Source organism: Mchenga conophoros, linkage group LG5 (assembly GCF_057382185.1).
Source record: "Mchenga conophoros isolate Kocher_MC1m ecotype Shallow Benthic linkage group LG5, M_conophoros_male_GT1.1, whole genome shotgun sequence".
NCBI classification, from domain to species: Eukaryota; Metazoa; Chordata; class Actinopteri; order Cichliformes; family Cichlidae; genus Mchenga; species Mchenga conophoros.
Window position 1 is genome coordinate 18,575,834 of NC_140530.1, and position 15,995 is coordinate 18,591,828.

General features: G+C 39.2%; 2 protein-coding genes across 3 annotated transcripts; both read right to left on the bottom strand.

Moving 5' to 3' along the window:
* Positions 1 to 99: 99 nt before the first annotated feature.
* On the bottom strand, positions 100 to 10,926 carry larp4ab (La ribonucleoprotein 4Ab). 2 transcript variants are annotated; one of them, XM_085273868.1, is made up of 15 exons: positions 10,239 to 10,926; positions 8,234 to 8,372; positions 6,909 to 7,134; positions 6,287 to 6,423; positions 5,754 to 5,857; positions 5,356 to 5,466; positions 5,057 to 5,110; positions 4,299 to 4,526; positions 3,972 to 4,075; positions 3,288 to 3,449; positions 3,141 to 3,192; positions 2,858 to 3,019; positions 2,645 to 2,763; positions 2,364 to 2,541; positions 100 to 2,222 (listed from the first exon to the last, which is right to left on the bottom strand). In XM_085273868.1, exons 1-15 carry the CDS (start codon positions 10,239 to 10,241, stop codon positions 1,854 to 1,856), a joined length of 2,148 nt encoding a protein of 715 aa, XP_085129994.1. In that variant the 5' UTR covers positions 10,242 to 10,926; the 3' UTR covers positions 100 to 1,853. The 2 variants fall into 2 exon arrangements, with proteins under 2 accessions (XP_085129994.1, XP_085129993.1); XM_085273867.1 differs by lacking the exon at positions 10,239 to 10,926 and having other exon boundaries at positions 8,234 to 8,378.
* Positions 10,927 to 11,770: 844 nt separating this feature from the next.
* pfdn5 (prefoldin 5) lies at positions 11,771 to 15,381 on the bottom strand. Its single transcript, XM_085273873.1, has 6 exons — positions 15,231 to 15,381; positions 14,892 to 14,994; positions 14,137 to 14,168; positions 13,945 to 14,019; positions 13,726 to 13,831; positions 11,771 to 12,068 (listed from the first exon to the last, which is right to left on the bottom strand). Exons 1-6 carry the CDS (start codon positions 15,294 to 15,296, stop codon positions 11,986 to 11,988), a joined length of 465 nt encoding a protein of 154 aa, XP_085129999.1. The 5' UTR covers positions 15,297 to 15,381; the 3' UTR covers positions 11,771 to 11,985.
* Between the last annotated feature and the right edge of the window lie 614 nt (positions 15,382 to 15,995).

Sequence of the window (15,995 nt, forward strand, 5' to 3'; positions counted from 1 at the left end):
ACATAATGTTTATTTCCGGATGTTTACTTGGCAGATGGCATGTTGAAATCCTTGAACAGATTTTGTTTTCTGGCTTAAAACACAAAAAACCAAAACCAATTTTAAAAAATAAAACCTTTATTTTTTTGAATACATCAAGCTACTATAACTCAGCGCATAAACCAATGTACTCCGAAAAATGTCCAGCCCATTTAAAAAAAAAAAAAAAGAAAAAGAAAAAAAAGGGCAAGTCCTACAGAATGAACTGAAACTTTTGTTGCCTCAAAATGAGGTGGTTTACAGCATTTTTTACAATGAAATTAAATCCCATTAAGGCACTAGGAGTTTGGTTTGATAACTCCTTATAGTCTAAAACACAAGCAGTGTCAGTCAGCTGCACGCTTTAAAAAAATAAAATAAAATAAATAAAAATCCAGTATAAACTACTGATTACTAGAGTGTACAGCCTGTCTTGTAAATTCCCTGTTAACATCTGAAGTCTATCTTAAATTACTCATCTCTTTTAACCATATTTAATAAGAACAAGTTGAAAAATCCATCCCAATACCCTTCTGTCATTTGTAACTGAAAGATATTCATTGTCAAGCCACAAGCTGCATTACAGATCAGAACCTAACCGCTAATAAAAATTAGTCTACACACCAATTCATCAACATTACAAACACTGAATAACATGTAGTCAACGCTAACAACAAAATACACTACCATGTGGACAAACAAAAACTGAATTTGCAAACACAAAACATACATGTTAAAAATCATTAAAAATGGTTTGAGATCCACAGCTACATTCAGCACGTGTGATTCAAGCAATAAAAATGCTACTTTTGAAATCAAGCAGTGAAAACATTCAACATTGAGGGGAAAATTTCTGCTCCCTGTCCCTCAGGCCATTCATAATATTTTAGTAGTAAAGAGGGTTCACTGACGAAGACTTGAGTCAGCATGACTGTTCCACTTCAACAATCTGAAACTATGAAGGAACCACAAACACCAAATTACTACAATGACCTAGTTAACTGGATTATTTACCTAATCCCAGTGTACACTGGTTTTGTGAAATAGAAACCAAAGTTAGCTGAAAAAAAACAAAACAAACCCTTTTTACTTGTACTTTACAAAGCAGATGCCAACATCACCAAGATCTGGTCAAACACTTTCCTGCCTACATCCACCAACCATTAGCACTGATAGAATAATTAGATATTTATAATTTATGAAAAAGAAAAAGGTTTGTAAAGTCTAGTAAAAATGACATAAGCAGATCTGCTCCACTTATTCCAATGTTAGCGGTATTGATCCAATATTTGTGCCACAAAGGAAAATTATTGCAAAACACAAAACCCAACAAGTATTATAAGTTCAAGACAAGATTCACTAGTCGTAGAACAAGTGTCTACAAACATTTCTACAAATATTGCTACTCTTACCTTTCAAAAGTTCAACCCACTCTGAAGCTGAACATGTCAAGTCCATGGATAACTGACAATAGATACTAGTTTTTCAGATTACTTGTTAATCACATGTTTAAAAAGAGACACAAGGTCTCATATTTTCTAAACCACAGATGTAGATGCCACAAATTCAACAAATGTACAGGGACATCCTCATATCATATCATGACACTACTTTCAGCAAAGTATGCTTCATCACCGCGAACCCTGCGATTCCATCCATGACGACATTTTTCCGAAAAGGAAAATCTATTTATAATTTTTCAAATAATTTCAGGCCTGCAGTAATCTAAAGAGATGTGACAAACTCATGAAATGAAATATAGGCATCTGTCTTTATATATTACATATGTACATATATTCTTTTCTGTTTTCAGTTCATTTTCCCCCACCCTTTGGTTACTTTGGTGAACTTGGAGGGATATTCTGTTCTTTGCCACTGCGTCTGGCTGCCCGCTGTGGTGAAAATCGTTTCCCAGTGTTCAGGCCCTTCTGATGTTCCCGAATCTTCTGCCCTGGCTCTCGGACTCTGGCTTGGCCACTTCCCCCTCTGAAGGAGCGCAGTGGTTGCCGAGGAGGCCGTTTATCTCCACGTTTCTCTGCAGTTTGTCGGCCATTGGGACGAGGCTCCTCCACCCTGTTTACCTTGAGCTCTTGCAGGGGTTGGCTGTCTGAAGAGGTGGGAGTGGAGGGAGAGGGCAATTGTGCTGGCAGCGGTTCTTTGGCCAGCTTCTGGCACACCTCTGCATAACTGAGCTTTTTTAGACCCTGGTGAAAGAACAGGGAACCACAGTTTAAAAAACAAAAAAACAACAACAACAAGATGACAAAACACGCTGAGTTTGGAGAGTTGTAAGCTGATGTTACAAGACAATATAATGTGATAAGCAGCACAAAATAAGTCCTTACCGGTTCTGATGTTGGAGATGTGGGAAGCGATGAAGATGTTTCGGTAGAAAGAGCCTGGCTGCAGGTGGAGGGAGCATGTTCTGAAGGTGATTGTGTGTGAGTTTGTGCGGATGAGGAGACATTTTCCTTTGTTACAGGAGCTTCAGTTTTATCCTCTTCCTTTACGACAAGAGAATCACTAAACGTATACAAAAAAAAAAAAAAAAGTAAGGGATAAGTGAATTGTTGAAGACTCAATACCTTTGTTATTCACTGATATATTAGCCTGAAGCAAAGGTTACCTTGAGACTGGTGGAGTGGTTGTTTGTGTGGACACAACAGCAGGTTTAGGTGGAATTACAGGATCAGGTTTGTTTACAGGACCTTCTGCGATGTTTGTGGGAACATCTTTGCCGACAGACTGTAATGACAATTAAAATTTGTGCATTTATATTTTACCTCATTTTGTAAAGAGTCTTAAGGATAGAAAGCACCAGGAGAGGCAACATATTCACCTTGTTTGTCACCTTCAGGCCACGCACAATATCAGAAAGGCGCATCTCAGGGACACTTTCCTCCTGCATACTGACCACAGATCCTGGCAGAGGTGGAAAATTGGAGGCTGCCAGGTCAAACTTTGGATGCGATGCCTTGGCCTCCGGTACAGGGACGGGCTTCTACATTGAATGAAGAAATAAAATTCAATATATTAAAAAGCAGCACACCAAGACACTGTAGGACACAGTCCAGGCAGTCAACTTCTTAAATGAAGAGCACGAAAAGAGGAAACCGACTGACCGTTGCCTGCTCATCTTCCCTTTTTCTCCTTGTGCTTCTATTGGGGCCTCTTCTATAAAAACAAACAAACATACCATTAGACTGCCACATCAGATTGGAAACCGTTTTAGTGTTAACAGGGGTAAGTGTAGGATAACACCAACTCACCTGCCCCGTCCAGACCCGCTCACATCTTTAAGGTTGAAGGAGGCCAGAGAGATCAGCTGTTGTGTTTGCAGGACCTGTGGACCAGACACACCATCCAACCGGTTCCTTGGAGCAAAAGAAGAGTGCACATCTCCAGGCCTGGGATGACCTCTTAAATGATTTCTAGGTGCACACAAAAAAATTACAAGTTTTACTACAGAAATCAAGCGCTACCACAAAAGCATAGTTTGACAGGATTGTACACTTTTTTTTTTAATAAAACGAGTGAACACAAGACCAATGCAAGAAAGCTCATCTTTATTGGTTTGCAAATGACAATAACAGAGGAAACTGACAGTACTCTTTTTTTTTCTCCTTTGTTTTTTTTAAAGAACAAAGTTTCAGTCCTGAAGCAAAATAATGGACTCCGGAAGGACTGGTACCAAACTGCGTTCCATTTAAGTTAATGCTAGCATTACCATCCGCAGAAAGTATTTTACCAAGTTCAAAGTCCTTAATTACCTAAATTAAAGCTTACAACAAACACTGCCAGCACCTGATGGTCGGTGCTGTGCTTTTGGAAACCGAATTTCCCAGAGGAGCCCACCCGAGGGATTAATAAAGTTTTATCTTATCTTATCTGATGGTAACTTCAAGTCTGCACTGATCTAATAAACTAAAAGTTTGTATCATAACTGTACATACCGGTTCCTGGTCATAGCAGCATGTGTGTTGACGGAGCTTGAGTTAGCTTTGTAGTTCCCGGAACTGCTGTAACCATTCATATATCCACTGTTGGGGAAAGGTGCCTGCATATCACCAAACAGGAAAAATCATTACAAATGTAACTAAAAAAAAAAAACAAAAACAAAAAAAACCCTCTGATACTTCTAATATTAACTTTGAGTTTACAGAGGTTATAAATATTAGCTACAATGGAGACTGCCATTAATTTGAACAGCATTAAAAACATTAAAATAAATAACATAGCAGCTTTATGGGACATTCTGAATAGTATATTAAGGTTCTCACCAGCGGTGTTTCGAAATAAGGCATGTTTGATGGCTGAGGATTCCAGGAGGGAGACACAATAGGATAAACAGGGTATTGCTGCTGAGGGCTGTACATCGACTGCATGTACACTGGAGCACTTGAGTCATATGGGGCCTGCAGTGGAGCATGTTGACTGTACACACCTGAATCCTGGATGCTACAGAAGCCATTCTTGCCAAAGAATGTATTAATGGCCTTAATGCGGGCCTGCAGGGAAAATGAGTGAATCAATATCGATATAACATTTCCACAGGACCCATATAGCTCTACTGTCCTTAGTCCCCTCAGATCTCATAATCTCACGGTCATTAGGCCATAAAAACTGCACCGACTAGGAGGAAAGAAAGGTGTTGAGGGGGAGGAGGGGAAGGAGTATAAAAGAAAAATAAGGGAGAGAGGAACAGCATAGAAACAGACAGATTTTAAGAAAGCCAGTGAAAGGTTCCACCCAGCCAGCCACAGTCCATATGGGTCCTTCCAAGCGCGATACTGATCATCACTGGGGCTTAAACAGGACCATCAACAAATCAGTGTTATTTGCTCCATCAGATAAAAGAGCAGGGCACACGATGTCATAACAAAGTCCAGCAAAAATATCACTGATAGAAAAACTTTTTTTAAAAGCCCTGTAAAAAAAAAAAAAAAAAAAAAAAAAAAAAATCCCCATTCTTGCTTATCAAGTGAAAAACAAAGCGTAGCAAGCTCCATACATCTATAACAAGCACTGACTGACTCACCATGATTGGTTTCCCTTGGAACATTTTAACTTCCTCTCTTAGGTATCTGTAAGCCTGAGGGCAAGAAAAGAAAACAGTAAAGAAAATGTGGTAGAAATGCTCTTTCCTTTAATGCAGAACCTTAGTGAAACATGAAAAGATCAGAAAGTACTGCACCTGCTTGGTAGTGAGATTTAGCAATTTTAAGTTAAATATGCCAGGTAATAATAGAATATTTAACTGGTTGTGTAAACCTAAAATTGTACAACCAGTTTAAAAATAAGTAAAAGTAGCTTGTGGTAATTCATAAGGGGACGTACCTGTAGTGCATCCATGTCTGACTGAAAAGTTATGTACCAGTTGCTGTTGTGCGCAAACTCAACACTTAACAGTTTCGGGCAGTGTTCACTCTTAAAAAGAGCCTCTACTTCCTGTGAGAGGAACACAACATGAAACATTTTGACCTAAAACAGACCATTCCATCACTCTCCACAAGTCAGCATGCAAAGTCTGACCGAAAAGAAAAAGAGCTATCACTCAGCTACAGCATACACACTACCACACAATATTTTAATCATCTAAAGCTGACTTGACAATAGTTATCACAATTTATGCAAGCACAATCAGTTTCCAGCCCTCGTTTGTAGATTTTACTATTCAGTCAGACAGTATGGGGTTACAGAGCAATATTTTATTAGCATGTAGGAGTCGTCTTTACCTCAACTGGGGTTGTCTCCGGCACTTCTCTTAGAATAATGATGCAGCGACTGTGGTTTGGTCGAACCTTCTTCCCAGTTTCATCAACTTGCACCATGGGGGAGGCTTATTAAAAAAAAAAAATTTTTTTTAATTATTTTCCTAAATCTTCACAGTGCAGCTGAAGACAACTGACATATCCCATTTATGTAATAGCTATGAAAGACCTTTGCTCCACTGTAGCCAGTTTAAAGTTGGTAGACACTGTGAATAATCTTATTTATGTGGTAAATTAACCACACACTAAGAGTAAAACAAAAGGAATGTAATGAATTCTTTCAAGTATGTAATGCATTACTTTTTAAAAAGTAACAATGGGCACTTTAAGTAGTAAACTAGGTAATTGCATTTACCTAATAAATAAAAAGTCTTACATTAAATCTTCTATATTTGATCAAGCTGGAGCAGGTAGCAGTTTAAGAACTATTAGAGTTCAAAACTTTTAAAAGTATCAGCCTGTCTATGTGAAACAACGACAAACAGAAGCACTTGTACCTCGCAGTACATCCAGAATGAGGTCCATGTCAGTGGTAAGAGCTTTAATGTTCTCCATACAAGCAAGTGTCCAAATGGGAACAAACTGATCACCATCCATCTGGGATATCAAGTAGAGGTCCTTTGAAAGATTCTCTCTGCAATACCCAAAACATTGGTCTCTCTGAGTTACAGCTTTTTCTTTGCAGTAATAGTAAAACACAAACATCAACCTTTTAACAACCAAAATGATGATGGTGGTTGGTGGTGGGGTTGATGTTAAATCATTTACATTAGTGTAGGAAAGCCATTTATTAAGCACTTTTGTGTTAGACATTGTCCAATTTAACATGTCACTATAAAATAATTTAAATTAAAATAAGTTTTGTTCAATAAGCACAGAGTTCGCAAATACTAAAGACATTTCAGAACATTAAATCACTATCGGCCTGAATTATTGTTTGTGCAGCTGAATCAAGATGAAAACCGCAGTTAAGCCAAATTAGAAACTTCAGACACCAATGACTCAATATAAGAATATACTCCAATTAAAAGTTAAATGGCTTCTTACAGTTATGAAACAAAGTAAATTCAGTAATTACTGCTGTCCCATTAAGGCAACAAAACATTATACACAACTCACCTAGAAAAGAAGAACTCGAGACGTTCCTTTAAAGACTGTCTCAAACTCTCTTCGGACATCGCCTGCACCTCAGATGAATTATCTATGGCGGATTCGCACTGTGGGTCAAAGCCTAAATACCCCTGGTCAGACGGACTGATGTCATTCACAGGGGTATACTCAGCAATGCTGTCCACGTTTTCACTGTAGTATCCTTTACCTCCTGAAGAGGGAACATCTGAGTAATCTAAGAGAAAACAGTAGCCAAGTGATAAGTGTCACATTCAATAAAGTAGTACACAACAGGACTGAGTGCACCTTTGTGCAATCTCACTAAAAATGTTTCATTATTTCAAATATTACAAGTGCAAGGTTTCATCCTATGGAGATATATCTTTTGAGGACTACACTGAAACTATAACGGGCTATAAACTATAACCCTGCGGGCCCTTAACATCAAAATGAGAGCTAAGCAAACTCTAATCCAAGAGATTTCCAATTAGTTCAACTACATGCATGTAAAATGACATGTGAATACGTGAACTCCAAATTGTGGATCAACTGCCAGTGAAATTCAAACATCTGATTATAAGACTTTAGCAGAAAAGGCTACAGAAAAATGGGTGATGACAATCGGTACAGTAATCAATATGTATAAATGAGTCAAAGCATCAGTGACACAATATCTGTCTTCTTAAAATGACAGAGTGTACCACTTGCACAATCTAAGTGATGAAATTAGATGGGCCAGTGTTTCAGACTTGCCAAAGGGCTTATTAAAGGAAATGACTGTTTGTCTGCTTGAGAAGTGTCAAGGACAATACAGAACTCAACCTTCATGGGTCTTCCAGGGGGGTGGGGAATAAAAACAAAGCAAAACTTCATTGGCCTTCAACACAAAACTGCAAGACCAAACTTTGCTACACAATATGAACCTGATAAATACAGGAGCACACTAACAAACCCCCCCCAAATCTCATTCATGAAAACCAACCAACTTTTGTTGCACTCCGGTCCTACTGTTTGGTCAGCAATTTTCAGTTTAGTGAACCTGAACACTTAATTCATTCAATCCTCACTGTGCAACATTTATGTCATAACTGTTGATACTATAATACACAAAACAAGGTTTGTCATGTTTGCATTTACTGCACACTCCCATGGACAAGAGAAGCAACCTCAACCATTTCCTCATACCATGTCTATAATTTTACTATACATGTCTATACTTGCCACACAGCAACTCCCTATTTTTTTATTTAAAAAAACACTGTACAAGTGAGAACGTTTGGTTTTAGTGTAGTACCATATAAGAGGAACTAACTTTTTCTTCCCTGCAAACATACCTTCGGTCATTTCAGCAGGAGGAGGGCAGGTATTGAGCCATGGAGCATTGTCCATCTCCTCGGGACTCTCACTCTGTTGGGCAGGAATCTCCTGCCACACTTTGGCATTGGGGTTCAGGCCCGCTCCCTTTGTGGTAACCTGCATGATCATTAAAAGAGACAGAATAAATAGCTTTTTCCTTCAAACATTACACATAATTGCATACAGTTGGTAGGTTACTAATTTCTGAGAAACATTCATCAATCATAAGAAAGTGGTATTCAAATATGTCACTCAAAGTGGAGTGAAAGACTGGACGAATTGTAGCAAGAGTAAATGTAATTTTTAAAAATGAGAGATTGTGTACAGCCTTGTATAGTGTAAAAACATGTATATTACTGAATAAAGAGATTACTTTAGTGTTGTACTTACTGCACTGTGGTCTTAATTGATATTTTTGATTTGATATTTTTTTAATATATGTACTGGAGTTTAAAAAAAACAAAACAAATTGAATGAGTCATAATAATAATAATAATAATAATAATAATAATAATAATAGATTGGATTTATACAGCGCTTTTCAAGGAACCCAAAGCGCTTTACAATGCCACTATTCATTCACTCTCGCATTCACACACTGGTGGGTGGAGGCAAGCTACAGTTGTAGCCACAGCTGCCCTGGGGCAGACTGACAGAAGCGAGGCTGCCATATCGCGCCATCGGCCCCTCTGGCCATCACCAGTAGGCGGTAGGGTAAAGTGTCTTGCCCAAGGACACAACGACCAGGACAGAGAGCCCGGGGAACGAATCGGCGACCTTCCGGTTACAGATGCGCTTTCCCACCCCCTAAATGATGAGTCTCAAGTGTCAAAAAACATTTGTGTGCCATATGTCAAGTCAATCAACAAGACAGGTCAGTCAAGATCCTAAATAGACATTCAAAGCTAATTTAGCATTATACATCAGAGCCAATCCAATGGATGAACTCTGTTCATTAGCGATCCTTTAATCCAGCTTTGCAAATGTGTCGACTCTTCACACACATTCACCGGAGCCCTGAAGTAGTACTACTAAAGCATTGAGCCCCAGCTGAATTTTCATTGGCTTGCTTATCACCATTGTTCCGCCTCTCAGTCGCTCACATACACCCGTACATGGCGCAGACCCGCCTCAAGGCAGCATGACTCGAATAAGGCAGTTTGACCTGTCATCCATTGTAAAATCTCGAGTGTGCAATATTTAGAGTAGCTACACAGTACTAGAATCTTATTTTCAATCCAATCTGCTTTCCAACACTGTATTACAAAAGCAGCAGGTCTGGGTTTACAGTGAAATACTAGAAGTACTTTGAGGGTCGAGAAGAGCACATGGCACCGACATGCCTGAGCGCTTTCAAACACGAAGTGATATTCACTGTGTTCATTTAAAGTTCGCTTAAATAAGTCTCCCTCTGGTTAAAATGGCTGTCATCGATCATCATTACCCCTGCTGTACGTGTTCTTATATTTTCACAATGAACGTCGCATAGTGCTATGACCTTTATCACGGGCTATTCAGCTACAGTGGTGCTAACGTTTAACACAAATCACGTGCCATATTTACTACACGTGTAATCCAACTTTAAAACGCACACCGAGTGTTACTCGTAAAGCAGCAACACCAAGTCAATGAGTTCGTAAATACGTGTTTGCCGAATAGGGTCTTTGGTTGGTGTCCTACCGTAACGTTGCCATATGTAACAAGTGACACCACCATGTTTCGCTAACTCGCTCTCGTCTTACCCGCACACGACACCGGCTACACTTCGTACTGCTAAACTAAGCTAATGTGTTTGACATGTTAAAATAATGCAAGAGAAGTGCTTGTGGTGAATGAGAAACGTAAAGACAAAGTGTAGTGTAATCAAAGAAAAAGCACACAAGTATCTGAGAAACTTCACACAGCACGCGTGTGTGAAACGAGAGAAAGGAAGCAAACAGGTTGCTGCTCGTTAGCTAGCAACAAGGCCTCGTCAAAACTCACCATGCTGATTTGATCTTCTCCGTAGGTCCTCGTCAGTCGCGGGGAACCGATAGTTCAATTGTCGTGCGAAGTTTGCTATTAAATATCGTAAGTCGAAGTTGCTGATCTTGGTGTCTACGTTTAATTAAGGTCTCTTCCAACAACTGCGGCAGTACGGTTAAACGACAGCTCGCGCTCCAGTTCCAAAGGCACGTCCGCGCGCACGACAACTTTGAGATCTGTTATCTTTAAGACACCGAAAACTTTTTTCGCTATATTTTTTAACAAGCACTATCCATTTTACTCATGAATTTCTTCCATTCAGATCCTCATCCCGCAGATAAACTTCGCTACTCTCCTCCAGCATGTGATAGTTACGTCCTCTATCTTCAACCGACCGTCCCGACAGGCTGCACTCCGCCTCCACGGCAACAGCAACGCAGCATAGCAACCATCTGTGACCTCAGGAAACGGAGTACTGCCAAACAGCCTTGAATTAGCTTTGGAAAGAGCCAGTCCAATAAGTTCGTGTTGTCGCAGTAGGAAAAGTAAAAGCAAGGAGAGTTTTTAAAATGTGAACTGTGACAGCATGCAGTTCGGACAAAACTGGGTTACCGGGCGAAGTTCACCTAAACAGTAATTAGTGGGTGGAACTTGACACGGTGCTGCTCCAGCACGACAATACTGATGAAATCATGTCGATTGAATCAACGCAGCTCTCATAAAACCCGCACACGTGATTTCACTTTTGGCTGATTAAATCTGCAAATTAAATCAGAACTGTGGAGGACTGACAAAATTAGATCATTAAAAAAAACTGCTATTAATTACAAAGTGAAATAATTTATCAGTATAAATAAGTTAACGATTCATTTAATTTGACATTTAATAAGCTAGTTCCAATTTTATTTAATGGTGTCACATTACTTTTTTTTTTTTTTTTTTTTTTTTTTTTAAGGGCAATTGTGGCCTTCTACAGTGACCTTGCAATTTAAGTATGGCCCTGCCCACCTTCAGCCTGAAGGGGTCAAAGTCTCATGATCCTAAGCACATGGCCGTCGGGAGAAGCTGTAGTTTACTCTGAAACAGTCAAAATGTCCTGTAGAGGTCACTGTTTTTGAGATTTACCTCAGTCAAACTTATTACAGGGAGTTCGTTTACCACAGTCTTTCAAAAGCAACACAATTTGCACAACACTATGTGATTAGTGGATTACTGATTACCCAGCCTGTGCAATAAATCAAAATCCCTGCTAACACCTGAAACACTGCAACACAGAAACAATGATCACTGTCTGCCTTTTAAAGCCCTGCAAGCTTCATTCTAACCCAACCCCTTCTAAACCCCAGCTAAACAAGTCAGAAAGGATGGCGCAGCCCCTGTGAATTTAATTAACCAGAATAAATAAAAACATGGGAGTGGGAGTGCAGCGTCTTGTAAGTAGTACCAAAGTAGAGTCTAGTAGTGCATTTTTACAATCTTCAGTCTTACAAACAAAACAGCTGTCCTTATTGACTTTCACTGATAAACACAATAACACAAACACTTCAATGTTCATTGAATCCACAGTGACCTCTTTAATAATCAAACATGCTGGACACCCAATTTAATTTAAAATTGACCAAGCGCATATGGCTGCTTTACAATAACAACAGGCTACTTGTAATATATTTGAAACAAGGTTTGTGCTCGTCAGATTGAAGCATGTTTTCTCAACACAAACTAAAAAAATCCTCCTGCTCATAAGGAGTTCAAACAGCTGTTCTTATTATGCCTTGGTGGTCCCCATTTGCGAGGCTTGTTGGCTCTGTTGTAACTGCTGGATCTTCATGTTCATTACTTCAATTACAGCTGCAAAAAAGAAGACAAGTATAATATAAATTCAACGCTGCTATCGATTAACATTAACATTTTCCGATATGCACTCATACCCATCTTTTGTAATGGCATGGACACTGGAAATTACCATTATTCTTTAATGTTAAAGACTCAACACATGGCTTCATAAAAAACAAAACAAAAAAAAAACAAAACAGTCATGGTTCATAAGTCCACTGATCAAACATTTGCTGTCCCAGAAAAAACATTTAGTTTCTTTATATATTGCTAGTTTAATCAATAAGAATATACATAAAATCCTTGCTAGATTAATAATTTATATTATCCAAATCCCAAAGAATAGTCACTAAAGTGACATTTGGCCCCTCCTTAGACTAACCCCTGCGTAGTGCAGGAATTCCATTGCAATACAGACAGTAGGGGGGCAGGAAATGTGCCAAATTTAAAGACTGAGCAGTTCATAAGCATACAAATGACTTTCAGTTGAGCTGTTTCTTAATTTAGCATGCTGTTCCCTGTTGGATGGGAGAGGCTGAAAACATTGCTTTTCTTCACATTTGAACTATTCACTCAGGTGATTTGATGAACGACTTTTATTGTATTTTAGCTCTATTACCCTTCATAGCTTACTCAGAATAACCCTTGAAGCTCTTTTCTGAGTGGTTTCTGTCATATTTAATTCCTGACTATTAGAACAAAATGAGTGTGTTTGAATCAAAAGTTAGTGAGGGGGTTTCTGCCCCTAGTTACCCCTGGATAAACCCGAATACTGTTCTAATGGTTGTTGAACCACATCTTCATTGATAAATGCCAAGGTGTAAAGTCGTTACTAACCCAACAACACTAACATGCTGTTTTATATAACTTACACATGGGTTAAATCACCCAGCATTAGTGTACTAGGTTGAGGGTACAGGCGAGGTCATCAAATGTCATCTTCATAGGTTAATTCATCAAAATTCATATTAGCTAGCTATGCTGAAAGCTACTTAAGTATTTAGTTTACTACTCTTTAGTGTATAAAACAAAAACTGTACTGTAAAAAAGCCAAGGCTAAACGAACTAAAAAACAAAACAAAAAAACAAACAGAGTGAGGACAAGTACGATGCCTGGCACAGACACAGTGAAGATGTGGGGGAGTTATGTTGCATTGCAAACTTATTATCCAACGTGGTTCATCACATGAGTGGACATGGATTTTCAGCTGATATCATCTTCACCTTGTAAGTCTGTGTTTTTGTCAATGATGATAAAATGTGTTTATGAAGACACCTTCTGTACGGGAAACAACTGCAAAGGCACTATGAGTAATTTGGTTGTTATTTGGCACAATCTGTCACCACAACTGTATCACAACTCTGCAAGATACACACATGAAGCTTTGCCGATGAGATCAAAAGGTAAAGGTAAAGTTTCAAGACTGAGGTTCAATCCATTCAAAAAGAGTCGACATTAATGTGGTGAAAATAATCATAATTGCTGTCGTCTAATTTTTAGGATAATTTCATTTTAATTGAAGAAAAAAATAAAAAGTCCAGAAACATGCATGTCATTGAATAAAATAAGTATTTCATCCCCCTCCAACCCAGCCAGAATTCTGACTCATACAGTGCTTAAAACCAGTATAATGTCACATTGTATGATGGTGCACCGAGATAAGGAAATTACCTTGTTTCATGGCATGTTTTTCCTGTAGGGCCGGCTGAATTTTCTCTATCTGCTTTGTGAGGAAGTCTATTTTGCGCTTAAAGAATGCCTTTGAGTCTTCCACGTTCTGCAGAGACATAAAGGAGAAATCTCAACACAACTCAAACACATTTAAACATTTTGTTTCATTATAATCCATTCATGGCTTTTCAAATTGCAAATTTTTATTTTTTTTTTTACCTTTTCAACATAGTATCCTGTCCCCACATCCACTAAAACGTGTTCCACATCATTTAATGTCCCAGGGACATACATCTGAGTAACAGGAATGTCAAGGACAAACATGCATAGCTCAAGATAACCATGACGTAATTTAAAGCACATCATACAACACAGCAAAACACTTACTGTCCAGTGCAAACAAAAGGATACAGAACTGGTAAGAGGCACAAGGAGTTCTTTTCCTATATGAGAGAGGAGAAAGGAGGAGGTAATAATAAATCAAATTAAGCCACAGATTTCCAGCAAACATTACTGAAAAAGCAGAATTCTGTTTTTGGCCAGAAATGGTCGTGGGGGGTGTCATAAGAACTAATAAGGTTGTAACAAGTGTCGTTTTTAATGTGATGACTGGTTATATCATTACAGTGCATATGAGCTCAGATCAGCGCCTCAGCCCTTCTGTGTTTTGCTCTTGCTTTTTTTTTTGTTGAAACTGCGAAAGGGGTAATAGCCACAAAATTTAGTCATGTACACTATAATCCAGGATGTGTAGTTGATTTTTCATAGAGGACGTCCGATGAATGTCTTAGACCTTAGTTATTAAGAGTGGTTATTTGAGTTGCTGTTGTTCTTCCATCAACTCAAAGCAGTCTGACCTTTCTACTCTGACATCAACATGGCATTCATTCAACACTTGTGCTGACTTTCAAACCTCTCTAGGCTGTCTTCAACCTGCTCCTCACTCTCACTACATAACATTTATCAGTTAACTGGTTGGTTAAAAGGGGAAGTAAATAAACAGGGTAGTAGCTGCTACTTGCATTTCATTTGAATACCGGTGCATCTAATATATAATAATACGAGTTATTGCCGATATAGTCAGTTTCACGCCTCTTGAGTCTTGAGATAAACATGTTTTTCAATCTACCAGAGGTAGGCTGTCAGAAGTTAAAATTATTACTCACCTTTATTGTTTTTGTTTAGGACATTCAAGCTATCTTTTGCCTCAACATACTTGGTCTGGACAACTTTGAGCTGACCTATCGAAGACGTCAAGAACTCAACTTCCTGCAAAAAGACACAACGCGTAGAAAGCAAGTGGCACACGGTTACCAACCAATGGTTTTATGCTTGACTTGATAAGGTGTGCCGACAGCATCAACAACAATGGGTTTGCACTGTTAGCATCAGTGGTGCTAGCCGGCTGAATACCCGGGCCCGTTCTCAGCACGCTTAAAGCTCTGATTAGACCCCTTTATAAGGACACATTCCTCACACACACACGGATAAACTAGGCACACTACCTGGTCTAGCTGGGTTTTCAGTCCCTCTAATTGAGGCAGGGAGAGGTCTGTCAGATTCACCGCCATGTTGGAAGCGTGATGCTAAGAGACCTTTAGTGATGCTGTTTCCGGGTTATGGAGCTGGACCGTCACTAGTCTGAAACATCGCCCCACTGCGGAGAAGTGAGGAAGTGAACCAGCTCCTTATGCCTCTTCAAGGAGAAGTATGTGAGGCTTACAGATGGGTTCAAGTTTGAGCTGGGATAACACTGGGGATCTGAACTGAGCCCCTTCTTGTTTAAAATGGTGATCACTGACAGATGAGGTCAGGGAGGAGTTTCTGTGGACTTTGATGTTTGCAGATGGCACCGATCTGTAGTGAGAGCAGGAAGAAAGGAAAAGAACCTGAAGAAGTGAGGATATACTCAGGAGAGAAGAGGAACAAAAGTCAATAGAAGAAAGAAAGAATACATATGTGTGAATGAGAGAGGTAGCGAGGTGCAAAGGTAGTGAAAGTAGAAGTTTAAATACCTGCAGTCAACCATCTGAAGCAATGGACAGTGCACAAGAGAGGTGAAGAAGAGTGTGTAGGCAGGGTGGAGCCAAGTGTCCGGGGTGATTTGTGACAGAAGGATATCAGCGAGTGTGAAAGGGAAGGTTTACAAGGTGGTAGTGAGACATGCTATGATGTATAGTTTGGAGATAGCTGAAATGACTAAAACACAGCAGTCCGAATTGCAGGTGGCAGTCGAAGATGAACTAAAGACGCTTCTTGGATAAAAGATG